The sequence below is a fragment of the Triturus cristatus genome, chromosome 3_1, assembly GCF_964204655.1.
Source record: "Triturus cristatus chromosome 3_1, aTriCri1.1, whole genome shotgun sequence".
Lineage (NCBI taxonomy): Eukaryota > Metazoa > Chordata > Amphibia > Caudata > Salamandridae > Triturus > Triturus cristatus.
In genome coordinates, this window is record NC_140583.1 from 806,516,633 (window position 1) to 806,534,015 (window position 17,383).

The 17,383-nt window shown below is 50.1% G+C and overlaps 1 protein-coding gene across 10 annotated transcripts in view; it reads left to right on the forward strand.

Moving 5' to 3' along the window:
- Positions 1-17,383, forward strand: part of IFT54 (intraflagellar transport 54) — a 543,753-nt gene that overhangs the window by 469,298 nt on the left and 57,072 nt on the right. For all 10 annotated transcript variants that reach the window (XM_085645129.1, XM_085645127.1, XM_085645123.1 and 7 more), the window contains 3 exons: positions 3,179-3,262; positions 3,754-3,880; positions 15,457-15,493. In XM_085645129.1, coding sequence (XP_085501255.1) covers positions 3,179-3,262; positions 3,754-3,880; positions 15,457-15,493 — 248 coding nt within the window. The remainder of the gene's footprint in view (positions 1-3,178; positions 3,263-3,753; positions 3,881-15,456; positions 15,494-17,383) is intronic.

Genomic DNA, 17,383 nt, shown 5'->3' on the forward strand with positions numbered 1-17,383 from the left:
ATACTTCGTACAAATCCAAAGTTTCTGCCCAAGGTCATTTCCCCCTTCCATCTCAATCAATCGGTGGAATTACCTGTCTTTTTCTCGCAACCTCAATCTGTTGCGGAAAGGGCTCTACACACACTTGATGTTAAGAGGGCTTTACTGTACTACATACAGAGAACACAACCTTTCAGGAAAACTAAACAATTGTTTGGTTCCTTCTCTCCACCACATAAAGGCAACCCCATCTCTAAATCAGGGATAGCTAGGTGGATTGTAAAGTGCATACAAATTTGCTATCAAAAGGCAAAAAGAACATTATCTGTTCCACCTAAAGCCCACTCTACTAGAAAGTTAGGGGCTTCTATGGCTTTTCTAGGGAACATACCCTTAGATGACATCTGCAAAGCAGCCACATGGTCAACACCGCACGCACACCTTCACAAAACATTACTGTGTAGACGTGCATTCCAAGCAACAAGCTAGTGTGGGCCAGGCTGTACTAAAGACACTTTTTCAAACCGCTGCAACGGATACCGGTGGTCGCCGCTAAGGTTGGGTACTGCTATATAATCTATGCTAAGTGTACAATCTGCAGCTCATATGCCTCGAACGGAATATGCTACTTACCAGTATGCATCTGTTCTTGGCATGTAGAGCTGCAGAGTTGTACACGCCCACCCGCCTCCCCGGCTACCTGTATCCGTTCCAGTCCATCTTATTTAGATACAACACACATGGGTTTCTCACTGTTATTACTACGCTCCATCATTTCCCTGTTGGCGAAAAACAATCTGAGGATGGAGCCGAAGCCCATGCGCAGTACGGACCGAAGGAGGAGTCACCGAACTCGTGACTTCCAAAGACTGTCCAAAGAACAAAAACAAACTGCAAACATCCGGGCCCAACACCAGATGGCGATCTATGCTAAGTGTACAACTCTGCAGCTCTACATGCCAAGAACAGATGCATACTGGTAAGTAGCATATTCCTTTTTTATGAAATAGAAGAGGATTTGAGAAGTCACTCAAAATGTGCCCTAATTTTTCTTTTTTCAGCACTAATCATAATTTCTATGGAAATGTATCTCTTTGAAAGTAGCTTTTTGCCTACTGGGACTACATTTCCTCTGAATTGAATAAATAGGGGGAAACAGGATTGTGAGTGCGTGTGCATATAGCCGCAAAGCACAGAATAACAACGTTGCCTAAGAGTAAACTAGCATATGGCCATACACAGTCTGTCACTTCTAATTGCCTTACTAAGAACATAACAACAGGATCTTGGACTATCCAAGTATCAAAACCAGAACTGTTGGCATTCAAACTACCAGCCTACAAACACCATTCTCCCACCTCCCCTACAGCTTTTCTATTGCCTTCCACAGTCTTCACTAGAGCACCCCTTTCGCAGCTCTGCGCATCTGACAGGTCCCCCACAGGCACCCTCCCGAATGCCCCTCTCAAATGCCCCACCAGACAGTCCTCTTTTTGCCCCCTCTCACATTTCACCAGCTCTTTGTTGTAGGTCTGCAGCGCCGCCCCCTGCTGGCTCATCCTTGCAGCCCGTTCACCCTGCCCGCAGCACTCGCCGGCTGTCTCCCGGTAACAGCCTCACTACATAAACCGCCACCGGTGACGCGACCAAAAGGCGGAGACCGCTGCAGCCAACTTGCATGGAGCAATAAAAATGGAGCGGATATAGTTTGCTGCTACGACGCAAAGAGTCAGAACACGATAGCTTCATCATGAATTAGACTGTTATAAAGCAGATCCCAGAGAACGGAAGTAAATTAAAACTCATTATACGTTCACCACAGAAGCACACATCTACATATTTTCAAATCATTCCAGCTATTTTTGAGAGTTAAGCCTGTACTCAAATTATTCTTTCTTGTATGACGTGGCTGATTTTTATTCCACCTAACTACACAAACACCCGGCTCTCGTTACTTACTGCCAGGTCCCTGTTAAACACTTTTATCACCTTCCTTCCCTCCACAGTCTCATACTTCCCTCCCTTTCACTTTCCCACTCCACACCAGCCCCTCCTCCCCCACACACACTTTAGTACACAGCCGGTGGTCACCCGAGGGCAGCTAGTCCCATGTTCCCTGGCTTTGTCTCCTCCCCCCCCCCCCCCCCCACCCCCCATATATCACCCCTGTCTGGTGTCTGCTCCTCGTGGCAAAGAACCAGCTGCACTGAGAAGGCTTCTGATGCATAACACCAGCCCCTGATCGCTGTCCCCGTCTTCCTCGCTTCATTGTGCTTGTTGTGGTCAGTGTTGAATAGAGGAGGATGACATCACACAGAAGACAAGTGCTAATCAGCATCAGGCACGTATTACAGCCGTGAACGTCGAGGGACACTCTTGTCCCTCCTGGCATTCACTCCTCACCTCCCTGGCACTCACCCTTAACCCTCCTGGCACTAGCCCGCTTTCCCCCCAAGAACAAAAAATAAGCATTGGCATAGCCAATAGGTCTTGCCTTTGGGACCTTATAAGTGTTTGGCCATGCAACAGTTGGTGTTGTTGCACCAAGGATATTGTGCTGCATAACTAAATACTTATAAGGTCCCAAAAGTGAGACCTATTGGCTATGCCAATGCTTGTTTACTTTCCTTTCATGGCATTAACATTGTAGTGAAGACTCACTTTGGGCACCAGATATTAAGGTCGGATTCACCTTTCCTGAGTCCATGTTAAACCCTGCTTCGCATTTTCTTTAAAAAATTGAGCACATCAAAGGTTCACAGCTGAAGAAAAGAAAATTATGTACATTTAACTTCAGAATTGTAATTACAGGTAGTTTTTTTTTAAGATCAATAATTGCAAACAAAGGTTTTAAATCACACACGTGAATACAGCTCCACTTAAAAAGTTCTCTGTTAACAGAAGATATACATCTTGCAAAGATTGGCAACAATTGTAGACATTTGCTACATTTTGCTTCCTCATCTTTCAAAGCAACCAAAATACGTTTTTTGTGGAGGTGACTAGTCGAGGCACGTCTGGCATCGCTTCAATAAGAATAATTGATATAATAATGGAAAGAGGAGTGAATGGTCTGCGGGACCTGCTTTGCTTAAAAAGCTCACTATGTCTCTTGGAGTGAATCGCAGTTTTCTTTAAAATTATGTATCTTCCATTACCTTGCAATTGTATTAACGGGTTTTTCTCCCCTGTTTTTCAGGAGAATACCTCGGCCAAATAGTGCTAGGCCGGCTCCCCCACGAATCAAACGCCAGGGAAGCACTGAGATGCCCCCTCCAGAAAGGTGATGGGATGGTTGATTGAATGTGGAAATATACAGCTACAGTGGTCGGTTTGTGAAAGCAACTTTACTAACATTGTATGCCAGGCCTGCAATTGCAAAAAGGCAAAAAATGTCATTGCTACGTGTGCTACCCTCACGGCTAATTGTCTAAATCTCTCGCCCATCATCAAAGAATCAGTTGGAAAAACAGGTTATTTGTTTGATGAGTGATGGAGATTTCAAACATTCCCAAAGTCGGACGTTTTAACTCCGAATATGCCGCATTCTTAGGCAACAGTTTGATTTTTTTATATTTCAAAATCTATGAACAATTGTGTTTAGAAAACTCTACCCACACCCTCTTTTGCTTGTTTTTACCGGTTGTTTTGAGATACATTTGGCAACTCCGTGGCAATTTCTTTTAAATCAACATAGTCTTTTATAAAATATTCAAATGTGAACAATCATTCCATTTAAAATAAAATATTTGGGTGGGCGCCCTTTCTCCTCAGGGTCAGCAGTGGCAAACTAGTCCCCAGTGTCATTGTTGATAAACAGAAGGAGGAGGACGATGAAGATGAGCAGTTTGTGGTGGAGGAAGCAGCCCCTGTTCCCCCTGAGATGCCAGAAATGGAGACGGTGAGTAGCAGTGATGACCTTCTTGTGTCGGCCTGAGCTTAGATCAGCCGTATGTGGACTGCACCGTTCCTTTGCTTGCTGTGGGAAAACGACTGCTTTTATTGGGTCATGGCAGAGTCAACTATTGCTGTGGTTTATTTTATCTACAAGATAATTCTTAAATCTGCCATTGGGCCCCTGGAGAAAAAGATGATTTACAGGTGTATATGTTTTGAAGAACGCTATCCATTTCTAGTTCTTTGCCTTGAATATTTAAGGGTAGACTCACCGGTGGCTCTTTGGGAAGGTCTGTTAAAACTGCCCTGCACTTTCTAAGGCTGGTGGATTCAGTGGATTGAAATGCTGTGACTTAACTATTGCAGCCACTCATTTGTGTTGCATTTGTACTCCTGTATTTGCTACAGACATTTATATAACATGTCTCTCATCACAGGAGTAGTAGAGAACGTAACGCATTAAAAAGAGCAAAAATAACAGTAGAGAGGAATGTGAAAAATTCTGATTCCACCTGGCTGGAGAATTCCACCAGCTGCAAAATCTTGCGCAAGTGCTGCAAGCAGCCTTAAATAATGTTTGTGGTCAAATAGGCTGGAGTTAGGCTTTTATATTAAGACTACCCATTCACCCTCTCTCTTGGAGCTCCAGTTTTTACTTTCTCTTACAAGCTGGCCTGGTGTGAAGTGATGTATCAGTTTACTGAGAGGGTTGGTCTATATATTGGGCTAAGACCCATTGATTTCCATGCACTCCGCCCCCCGCCCACCCACTTCCATTCTGTGCACTATTTCCAAAAATGAGACCTGTTTTTTTGCTGGCCGAATGATGAACTAGTAAGGTCATGTTTTCTATGAAACTGGAAGTTTCTATGAAATGGGTAGTCCGAAACAGTATGCATCACTGTGCCGTGCCCTTTTTCTCATGGGTTCTGTAACATTTTTCTTGCTTTTCGGTCACCTGTCGTATCTAATAGCATTTTACTATGATTGCTCAACTACATTACTAGAATAAAGTCCCCCTCAACATAAAAGCTAAATATTTATCCAAAATATTTTCCAAAATGTATGACATTATTTTACTTCGTTAATTTGTGTTCAACAGTATTTTTCTTTAGACTCCTTAAGTTGAATGTACAAAAAGCTTTACTTGTGTTTCTTCTTACAACAAGCCCATTGTGATCAGCATGCTACTTTCTGCAGATTTTGATGGAATGGCAAAAACAAACCTATAATAAAGAGAGGTTATACGGAGAGATTGTTTGCCATGAGGTCAACTGGCAGCGAGTAGAAGCTAAAGTAGCCGTAATTAGTACCAGTTCAGAAGGATGCATGACAAAGGGCAAAAAAGATTTCACTATGTTTATTAGCCGGTGTCTTGTGAAGAAATTGAAAGCATCAACTTGAGCTTCTGAGCATTCCTTCACTAGACGGGCACTACTGATCAGACACTGAGCTTGATGTCATTATTATGAAATCTGTTTATTGGCATTTCGTTAATATAGACACAGCTTAAATCATAAATGGAGCATCTCACAGGCAATGAGTCAGTTACTCGGAGGAGTCTCCGCCAATTGTGAATGCGGTGAACCACCGGATCGATCGCCACCACCATGTGTGGAGCAAGTTAAACTGATAGGTGTCAGGGCCACCGCCCACATTTAAACAGATTCATAGAACAACAAAAGGAAAACAGGCTAAACAACAGAAGCCCAGCAGAACAGCAGCAGAAGGTTCGGTATTCGACCACGTGACCCCCAAGATACCTCCCCCAGTCCACCCCTTCCCACCCGGCCCCCACCTCTCGTTACATACAGTTCCATTAAAGGCAATTGTCATTGTCCGCACATCTGCCCGGCTCAGCTAGGACCTCCCCGCCAGTCCCCAAAGTGGGTCCCCCAGTCTCACCTCCGTTCCCCTCCCCCTCAGGGAGTGTCTCCACAGTATGTGCCCCACAGAGTCCCAGGGCATCCCCATCCAGTTGCATCAGGGCCTGTAAATGTACGTCCCATTGATTCGCTATGGGTGTGCGTCTGAGGCCCAACGTTTCTTCCCGCAAGAGAGCCGTTCCCTCCGCCCCCGCCCACACCAGCAGGGAACTCCGCCACGCCTGCGCACGGGGGGGCTCAGCCGCCTTCCAGCGCTTAGTGATTAACCGCTTCGCCACGATCAGACCCAGGTCGAGGAAGCGACAGGCAACCTTCGTGGGGGGAGTTCTACGAAACAAGTGTAACAGACAGGCCGGCCATTCCCGCCGCGCCAGCGGGCCGGCACAAGTACTTAACGCTCCATGCACCGTCCGCCAATATGAGTCGAGCGCTGGACAGCTCCATAACATGTGCACCAGTCCAGCATCCAGAGCCTTGCAGCGTGGGCATTCAGCGTCCGCACGGTGGAAATAGCGATTGATGGAGTCAGGAGTGAGATATGCTCTGTGCAGTATAAAATACTGAATTTGGCGAAACCGCAAGTTCCTGGGGACCCGTGTGGGTCCCCGTAGCGTATCCCTCCACTCCTTGTCGGTCATGGGGCGATCCAGATCCACTTCCCATTTACCCCGCAACGGAGACAGGTCCGTCGCCACCTGTGTGCGCAGGGAGGCCGCGAACCAACGAATCATGTGACAGCCCCGTCCCATGACATGGAGGTACTGCATCATGAGGTGTTGTGCCGGCTCCTCCTGAAGAGCACCCCACCGGTTTGTCAGCGTCGCGATTAGCGAGCGGTGACGGAGGAACTGACCGGCCGGTAACCCCGTCTCCTCCGCCAGTTGAGCGAACGGTATAAGCGCACCATCGCAGTAGAGGTCCCCTAGCGTGCAGATGTCCGCCGCGTGCCATTCCGCAAGCTCCGTCGAGCGTAGTATCCCTCGACCACTAGGCGAACCCTCAATTGGCATGGCAGGAGCGTATGGGGTATGCGACCGGGTCAAGTAGAGGGCACGCCGATAGCACTTGTAGGCCACTGCCACAAGAAGGGGGCCCGGCTTGACCATTCTGGCCGTCGGGTGGAACGACGCTATAATATCCGTCAGGGGGAGTGGCGGCTCCGTGGATGCCATGTCATCTCTCTCCCTGTCGGCCAGCCACCTGGCCACCCATTGCAGCTGCACCGCTAGGTAATAGTGCGCAAAGCATGGCATCACGAGTCCCCCTTGACCCGTGGGGAGGTACAACTTAGAGAGCGCCACTCTGTGCCGTGCGTTGCCCCATACAAAATCCCGGAGGAAGCGCTCCAAGGCTGCGAAGAAGGACGCCGGGATATAGGTCGGCAGATTAGCAAAGTAGTAGAGGAGTCTGGGCAGGGCCACCATTTTGACCAGTGCACTGCGGCCCGTGACCGCGAGGGGGAGGGTGCCCCAGAAGCGCATCTGGGCCCTGATCGCTGTCACCGCCCTGCCCAAGTTACCCTCCACCAAGTCAGCTGGCCGCCGATACACCTGGATGCCCAGGTAACGGAAGGTGTCCGGCTGCCACCTGACAGGTACACCCCCTAGCTGAAACCGGGGATCCAGAGCATCAGCACAGAACGGGTAAAGGCACGATTTGGCCGCGTTCACCCTTAACCCGGAAAGCGTTGCAAATTCCGTGAGAACCCGCTCAAGGTCCCCTGAAATATTCGTCACGTCCCATACGAAGATCAAAAGGTCATCCGCGTATAAGGAGACCTGGTGGGTGGCGTCGCCCATTGGAATGCCGTCCGTCAACACCCTCCGCAGGGTGGCCGCTAAGGGCTCCATGGCAAGCGCAAAAAGGAGGGGCGAGAGGGGGCACCCCTGCCTGGTACCTCGGCCAACCGAGATGGCCTCGGAAATGTATGGGCCAGTTCTCACCCGGACCACGGGATTCTTGTAGAGGAGCGCCGCCATTTGCAGGAACCCGAGGCCTAGTCCATAGTGCGATAATGCCGCCACCTGATAGCCCCACTCTAGGCAATCAAAGGCTTTTTCAAGGTCTAACACTAGACAGCCCGCCCGCGGCCAATGCTGTGCACCGTGTGTGGCAACACGGAAGAACCGGCGGAGATTAAGCGAAGTGCTGCGCTTCGGCACAAACCCATTCTGGTCCCTGTGCACTAGTACAGGCACAGTGGGGGCCAGCCGCTCCACTAGAACCTTGGCCAGGATTTTGTAATCGGTGTTGAGGAGGGCAAGGGGGCGATAGGACCCTAGATTAGTAGGATCACGCCCCGGCTTGGGTAAAGAGATCAGGTAGGCCTCCCTCATGGAGGCGGGCAGGGTAGCCTCCTCAAAGGCCGTGAGATATAACGCGTGCAGTCTGGGCACCAGAGATTCCCGATATGCCTTGTAGTATTCTGCCGGGAGACCTTCCGGCCCAGGCGCCTTGCCAGAAGCCAGTGAGGCCACCGCGTCCCCTATCTCCTCCAGAGTGAGGGGACCCTCTAATGTTTCCTGGTGGGCATCCGGAAATGTGGGGAGGCCGGCGGCCCCCAGAAACAGATCGGGATCCTGTGCCTGCCGGCGCCCCACTGAAGTGTACAGGTCTTTGTAGTGTGCCGTGAGTATCTGATGGATCTCCCGCTGCGTGTGCACCAGCGTCCCGTCCGATCCACGGATGGAGGCTATTGGCGCATAGCCCGATTCCTGCCTGATCAACCAGGCCAGCAGCCGCCCCGCCCTGTCCGATGTGGCGTGGGCCCGTGCCGAATGGGCAGCGTAGTTGTGGCAACGCAACCTCTCCAACAGCTCAGCATGGCGTGTCCGGAGCCGGGCCAGCCTGGTCGAGTCACGCCCTCCACCCTCGCCATGACGTTCGCATGCCAGTAGCCGAGTTTCCAGAGCGGTGAGTAGCAACGTAAGCTGCTTACGGATATTCCCCGTCGCCCCCAGGCAGTGTCCCCGCATGGTCGATTTGTGCGCGTCCCACTCTGTCAACGTGCTCCCCGCCGTGCCCTCATTGAGGTCAAAGAACTGTTCGACCGCTGTGCCGAGCGAAGCCCGAAACTCCGCGTCCTCAAGAGCAGCCGGTTGCAAACGCCATGTGGGGATGGGGGGTCTCCCCGGGTCCCAGCAGAGACGCAGCCTAAGAGGATTGTGGTCAGAGTGAGTCCGGCCCAGGTAGTCCATCTGGATTATCAAAGGGTCCAGCGACGGAGAGCTCACCACCTTGTCGAGGCGGACGTGAAGGTCATGCACCGCCGAATAATATGAATAGAGCCGGTCAGTGGGATGTAAGGTGCGACAGACGTCATGAAGGGCCCACCGTGACAGCCAATCAGTAAGGTTCCTCGCATTCGAGACTGCCTGTGTGCTATGGAGTGGCGGGTAGGATCTGTCAAGGCTCGTGTCCAGCACTGCGTTAAAGTCCCCACCCAGCAACCAGGGAAGACCCACATACGGGGTCAAGGCCTCCGAGAGGTGGTCAAGGAACGACGGCTGTTCAACGTTCGGGGCATAGATGGATCCTAGGAGCACAGAGTGTCCGTTGAGCCTCCCCCGCACCAAGGTGTATCGGCCAGCAGGGTCAAGCACTACTTCGGAGCATGTGAAGGGTGTGCCCGCCCGTACCCAAACCAACGTACCCCGAGCATGCGCAGAATATGTGGTCCCAAAAAGCTGTCCACTCCACCGGGTGCGCAGCCTGTCCAACTCCGGCCGTGTCATGTGCGTCTCTTGGAGAAGGGCCACCCCTATCCTGTGCCTCTGTAGGTAGGCAAAAACAGAGTATCGGCGGGCCGGTGTGTGCATGCCTCTAATGTTCCATGTGACTATTGCAGTGTCAGCCATCGGTGTAGAGTGCGGACAACACTAGGCCCACAGGCCGAAGTGGGCCGGCCGGGGGAAGGAGGGGAGACCAGGAGTACTGTTACCCAGACCGCCTGCTGCAAGAACATGATGTGTGAGAGAACTGCAGAATGCAAAGAGGCAAAAGTAAAGATAATATTAACAAAAGGAACTCCATAACCGCAAGGGCGAACCCCAAACCCGGGCATTCGTCCAAACATGTAAGGCTCAATCGCCTGTGAACTACCAGATCAAAGATGGGTTAGTGAGGGGCTAAAGAGCAATACCGTTGGTCCTGGCCTGCAAGAGCCCCATGTCACCCCCGTCAGAGCCTCGTGTGCCTGTAGGGCTGCCAATCGCTCAACCGCTCCCCAGAGGAGTGTGTGTGGAAATCGCCACCACCCCGCTCCCCTGTGACCAAAACATGCCCGGACCCTCAACCCCGGCTCGTGCGCAAGGGGACCCGCACTGCCCCTCCAGCCCCGCGACCCCCGCAGCACCCCAACCTGCTCAGTCATGGAAGCATACAGAGCCACAAAACCACAATCCAGGAGGCAACAGAGGCAGAGAGCTCCCCTCCCCCAAGAGTAGTCCGCAGCAACCCACCCATCACCTCGGGGTACCTGCAGTGGACACAGTGCAATCAAACAAGAGTTCACCCCAGAAGGTCGGCTGTCTGGGGGGTCACCTCTGGCAACACCTGGTCGTCCGGAATCATGATGGACGGGGAGGAGGACAGGTCAGTCTCAGTGTCACTGTGTATGCGAGCCGCCACGTCCCCCTGGCTGCTCACAGACCCCAGAGTGGCCACCGCTTCAAGAGCCTCCAGCCGCTCCACACGCATCCTCTCCGGACTCGGGGCCGCCGGGGGACTCGGCCCCATCCCACCACGTCGGTCCCTCTGCCTCTGTCGTCTCAGCCTTTTCTCCCTACGCACCACGGGCCCCGGGGCCACCATGTTGGCCCGTTTCCTCCAGCCAGTCCCAGACATCAGACGGGGCATCGAAAAAACGTGTCTCATCTTTCGTGACCACCCTGAGGCGCGAGGGGAACAGCAGCGAGTATTGGATGTGCAGTTCACGGAGCCGGCGTTTCACCTCCAGGTAGTTGCTCCTCCGCTTCTGAACGGTCGCAGTGTAATCCGGGAACAGCATCACTGTGCCACCCCCTATGGTCAGGGCACCCATTTTCCTTGTTTCCCGGAGGATCACGTCCCGGTCCCGGTAGTTGAGGAGGCGAAACAGGAAAGGACGCGGCCGGGCTCCAGGGACAGGCCTTTGCATCGGTACTCTGTGCGCCCGTTCCACCACGAACTGTGGGGAGAGCACTCCTGGGGGCAGGATGTCCCGCAACCAATCTTCAACAAACTGCTCTGGTCGTCGCCCTTCCTCGCCCTCCACCAGGCCCACGACTCGTATGTTCTGGCGCCGAGAGCGGCCCTCCGCAGCCTCCGCACGGTCCTCGAGAGTGTTAACGCGGTCTATCAGGTCCTGCAAGGTGGCAGAGTGATTGCGCACTATCGGCTGCACGTCCTGTAGCGCCTGACTGTGACCGGCAACGGTGTCCACCAGTTTGCGATGGTTGGCGTGGAGCAAGGTGAAGTCAACCGTGACTTTGTCAATCCGGGACTCCAGGGAGGTTCGAGTTTGTTCCAGCGTGTTGCCCAGTCGGTCGACCGCTGCCAGCATGGCGTCCATTTTGGCCTCCAGGGTCGATGCAGGCGGTGCCACAGTCCCAGCAGAGCGCCCCGGCGTCGCGTCAGGGCCGTCCGCCCTCAGCCTGGTTTCGGCCTGCTTGTTCCGAAGCCGCCCCATGGCCAGTTGCTGCGCCGATGGCATTCAGAGGGCTCAGTGGTGCACGAGGCCGACCGGGGCTCCAGGCACCTCCAGACGCTGTTATCAAAGGGGCCCAGTCCCACTGCCACGAGTCGGGCCAGCGCCAGGGGTGTCAGGGCGCGGGGCAGCGCCGCCGGCGGGGGAGGTGCGCCGCGAGCCGTGGGCAACCGGTAGCCAAGGTCCTCCAGGCCGCACTCCGCCGAGTCCGCAACGGCCACCCCAACGCGTCCAGCAGCAGGCAAGCGGTCAGCTCCCCAGGTTCCTCACCCTGATCCCGGCCGATCGGTGCAGTTTGTAGGGCCACAGCACGGCCGCCAGGGTCGCCTCCGCCACCACAACAATCCGCTTCGCCCCCAAGGGGCAGCAGCCAGGCGCTCACCAGGTGCCCGTCCACAGCCTCACACCCAGAGGGGGGTCCGCCACACCAGGTCACTCACCGGGCTCCCGGGCGCCGCAGGCTCCATGTCCGCCTCCATCGCCTCCGGCCGTCATGGCCGTCACCGCCATCCACCGCGGCAGGCTCCTGCAGGCTCGGTGTGCTGAGACAGGCAGGGTCACGACGTAGACGATCGTCAGCACGACACAGCCGATCACCAGACATCATGTGTACCGTCGCTGCAGGGGAGTCCCTCGCGAGTCCCCAGTCCTCCCGCTGACGGTCTGCACCTCGCCGCGCGGCCCAGCCGCCTCGTGGCAGGCCGCGGCGTAGGGTGATTCCCGTGGCCGGACGCCGCCTCCAGCGCTCCCCGCACCGCTCGCCAGGCAGGTCCCCAAGGGGGCAGCACGCAGGCAGAGGCCGCCCCCGCCTTCACTTCAGGCCCCACAGGAGCGCCGGGGCCTCACGGGCAGGAGCAGGCAGCCTCGGCAGCCCCGCAGCACACCCCGGGCAGGAGAATCAGAGGAGAACGGCTCCGTTGCTCGGGAGCTTCACGCAGGCACAGCCATCTTGGCCGCGCGCTCTCTCCTGAGCTTGATGTCATTAAGTGAACTTTGCAATAGTGCTTTTTGAACTTGGATTTGTGACATGGTCTTTCTAATAAAGTACTTGCTTATGTGTCTTTGAGACCTTATGCTTTATACTACAGTGGCCTAAACAGACCCTACTCTTCTGCTACATTTATCAAAAAAGGTTCCCCTTTTGAGCTCTCTATGACTTTCACTTGGGCTTCCGTGCATACCTTGGCTAATGCACAGCACCTTATAGCCAATGCTTGAATTGACAGAGCTGGTCTTGCCAAATGTTTTCCCACTCAGTTTTCTTTTCCTTTTCTGGTTCTTCATCCTATTTTGGATTCAAGGGTTGTGACTCTAAGGAATTAAATAGATGGATACATTCTATTGATCTTGGCATAGTGAAGATCTCTTCAAAGTGATTCAAGCAGTCTTGAAGTGCTCCCTTCTGCCTTTTAGCTGAGGTCAATGTACCTGCCTGGCGTTTGTAGTCATCTTGGCCCTGAGTGACCAAAGAAGTATATATTTTTCTGTTAGAGCTACAATTTCCCAGAAACATGTTGTGCTATTCCAGCTGTCTTGTTATTGCAAATATTCTTTGTAAATAAATAACACGTATTTTCATTGTGGTCCTTCTTGAGATGAGAGAGTATTTAAAAGGCATGCCCCCATTTAGGAGCCCTACAGAATTTGAAAATTTAAGTTTTCAAGGGTAAGTGCATGAAAGTAAAGTATTGAATTTCAACTTCTTATCCATTCATGCTATATGATTTTAGAATTAAACATGATAGAATAGGACTCTATCGCAGTTTATATAGTTAATTTATTCTAAATGCTTGGATCATACCATAGTTTCCTTCGTTGTAACTGCCCTATTCATCTTACTGGATTATCTGCGTCAAAATGTTGATCTGACAGATGCTCTAATCATTTCTTGTGGGCCCCTTCAGTTTTAAACAAACATTGGTGTAAAACTCTCAGATACGATGGATTGGAACCTGGATGCTGCACACATTCTTAGTGGGTAAAAGTTGGCATTACCGCTCTTTGACCACTGTACACATTCTGCATAATAAATGGCATCCGCAGCCAGTGCAGGTAAGAGCGGTGGGGCTGGGAAGGATTCGGGGGGGGGGGGGGGGGATTTCGACAGAGGATGACTAGGTAAAATTAATTATTTATTTAATTTTCCCTCGTGGTCGTCTGTCAAATGCCCATCCACCCGGCCCCACCGCTCTTACCTGCATGGGCCACGGCTGATAAATGGCCTTTCATGTTCAGGTTACTGGAGTAAATGGGCTTTGGCCTGCAGTTTTCCTAGCTTGGATCAAGTGGGGTTTAAAAATAAAAACATTTTGCTTAGTGGCCTCATGCTGCGTGCCCAATAAGTCATATTTTCTTCAAGCGCTACTACATGGACAATGACAATGGCTGAAACCATTTTTGACCCAGCAATTCTTAGCTTAATTTTAAACGTTCTCATCACATCTCAGTTATGTTACTGCTTTTTAACACCTTATAGATGGTTGGCACATCTAAATCACATTCTCTCTCTCTCTCTCTCTCTCTCTCTCTCTCTCTCTCTCTGTGTACTCTCTCCCCCTCTCTGTCCCTCACGAAGTACAAATCGTGTGTTCCTGATGGTTTCCAGGTGCCACTTCATATCCTCTCTGATTTGGGGTAGCTAACAGTGAACACTATATTCCTAAACTTATTGTTGAGCCAGGGTGATTTAAGGATTGAGAGGGCTTAAAGTTACCATCATGTTAGCCAGTATTTGTTTAGCGCACGACTACCAAAGTTTCTTGATGCTCGAGCAATTGAACAGTGAAAAAGCACTTGTTGATCATTATTGGTCAAGTACGTGAAGAAGTGAGGAGAGAATAAGTACCCAAAAGAAATGTTTTGAATGACTTTCTGAAGTGTAGTAGTGAAGGTTCATTTGTCAGAAGGAGGGGTGAGATGTTCCATACTGTTGCATCGGTGACTGAAACGGATTTATCCCCAAAGGTAACTGGTTTGACTTTTGGTACTTGAAGCAAAAATGTATTCTTGGAACACAGGGACCTATATGGCACATACAAAGAAGATGTACTTGCCATGAATTAGGGGCTTTTAGAGGACTGTTTGTGCACCATATAGTTAAAAAAAATTAAATAATGCGTCTGTGCACTGATAGCCAGTGCAAAGCTTTAAGGGTGGGTGAAATGCTATCATATTTCCTAAAGCCACACAGTAGAGGAGATGCTGCATTCTGCACAAGTTGCATTTGAGCAAGTAGGCTCTTAGGGGCATTTGGGAATAAAGCATTGCCATGTTCTAGATGCGATTGAATTAATGCCACAATCATCAGTGCCCTTAATTCCTGGCCTAAAAACAAAAATATGTTTTTCAAGCATTTCAAGCGGTAGAAGCAACTTTGGTGACATGGGCTTGGAGTCCAGGATTAGCAACAGTTTGGATGCCAGCTACCGGAGGAGTGGCTAAGACACTGTTTACATATAAAATGAGAACCCGGTCTGATGTAACTGAAACGCCAGGGGTACAGTGTACAGATTGAAGGGGGGCACAATGGACCTCTGGCGTACGCCACACTCTGTTGATCTCCACTATAGGGAGGGTTCACTATCACTAAGGTCTATTGATCAGAAAGGCTTTCAGCCAGTCTTTGATATCACAGTCTATTAATCTGGTAAATAGTATTTTATGAACTGTATCGAAGGCTGTGGTGAGGTCAAGGAGCACCAAGGCTCTTGACCGCTCCATAGCCATCATTCGCCATAGGTCATCCATTATTGCCTTAACAGAGTGTCCATGGTGAAGGCACACCATGGCATCCAGTGTCCGTCTCTCTCTGTCACAGTCACAAATGTATACATTTGTGTTTATTAGTAATTTCTATATCACCACGTGCTGAAAACTAGCTGTGTTACAAAATCTAGAAATGAAGAAGTACACATATGTACTTTACCCAGACATCAGTACAAGATTCCTTTCTCCAGGCATGTAAATATTGTGGAATTCCTAAAAAGCGCCTTTGCTTTGTATTTGCAGGACCCTGCCGTGGAACTGGATGGGGACGAGAAGCACGGTAAGGCATGGTGTGTGCGTGGCGCAGTGTGTTGAGAGCACAGCCTTATTCTGTGAGCTGACATTCAGTCTACAGTATTGTGGAGTGGGTGAGTTGCAAGGTTAGACGCCTGAAGAGAAGTTTTCAATTTGATTTTGAGTTTGTGGCTAGATGTTGTGTGCCTGGCTGTGAACCCCCTCCCCTCCTTCATTTTGTTGAGTTTATTTTAAATGTTTTAGAAGCATCTTCTCTTCTTCAGCCTCATAAATTGCTGTTCCAGTATGCAGGTCATTGGTTAAAATACTGCATTCTGAAGCCTTTTCCCTGCATAACATCTGTTTACATGGGCAGCTAAATCACCTGTCCCTCGACAAAGAGCTTTCTAATCCCTTGTTACCTCATCCTGAACTTCATGAAATCATACCCCAACCTCATTATCACATGCACCATTCCAGAATGGAGGCCTTTTCAAACTATAACCCTCTTTTTCCTGTGAAAATTCGAATAATTTTTTTGCCTTTTTCTAAATGTTTTTTTTCTATAGAACCACCGGTGTTTCATTGTCAATACTATAATTGAGAATCTGGTGGTTTGTGCCGAGTCCTTTGAGCACCATTCACTGGTGCTCTAGGTGCACAGATTGGTCATGCATGGACCTAGTCACTCTGTTATGGCAATAAGTACCATGCCATCATTAGGCTCTTATGGACAAGATGAGAATGGCATCCTGATAAGTCATTTTATTTAACCAGCTCATTCACTGAATCAAAATCAGTGTTATTGTGATGTATTATTTCAATCCCTAGACTGCTGCACTTTCATTCTAATGGGATTTCAAAAGTGGGTCTCAACATTTAAAACTTCTGCTCCTAGAGCACCTCCATCCCTCTCAGCCCTTTATGCAAATTCTTCAAATCTGAGGGAATGCTACACCGGCACAGCATTCTTGTAACTTAGTCCCCCGAAGAGGTTCAGGAAAGTGTGACATTAGTCACCTGTCTCAACCCGTCATCTGGTTTACATATAGAACTGGTTGTGTTGTAGGCATGTGTTTGTCATTAGCAGGGCTGTAATATAATGTTTTGTTATGCTGTGCTCTGAGCTATCACAAGTGTAAGAAAAGTTATTTTTTGTGTGGTTACCTGTTCTGTAATGAATGAGGGCATCTGATAGCCCCATAGAGATGGTTCTTCTATAATCAAATCTTTCATACTTTCAGAATTTGCTAAAAGATAGCCAGGCAATAGAGCAGAATGGTGCACGCAACCTTTGGTGGCTATAAAGGTTCCTTTCGTAGTATCAGAATAGGCCACCTATCGGTGAGCAGAGTTAGTCGTTCAATACCTACAGTCATTTACTCGGGTCCTACTAATCATCACAGTGGATTGAAGACATTTATTAACACCATACTTTTCATTTCAAATATTGCCCCAAAAAGTAGGGACCGCAATCGTACATCATTTGAAAAGTTTTGTTTGCGTTGTCATTGCTGCCTGATTAGTCCATTTCCCATTGACATTTATTTCTGCATGGGCACTGTATACGTTGGACTTTATCCCTAGAGCTTCGTAAGTCCATTGCATTCTTTTGTGCATAAAAAAGTATTTTTATTGGTGTGAACAACGGATGAGTATGAGGTCCTGAATGCAAATATGCTTCTTTACTGTTAGTTGCAAATTTTAACTCATTCGGGTGGAGGCAAAGGCTCCTAAATGAGAGTGGACTTCACTGCTTTCTGCAAATCCAGACTTTTTGATGGGGATTGGTTGGGAGTGTAGATATTTATTTACTCTTGTTAATTGTATTCTTGTCAGTTATAGTTCAGCTCCTCCACCCTTAGGGCCGATAGCTCTATTGTATCATCAGATAGATACGTTTACCAGCAGATTTGCCAAATTGTGGCTCTCCACA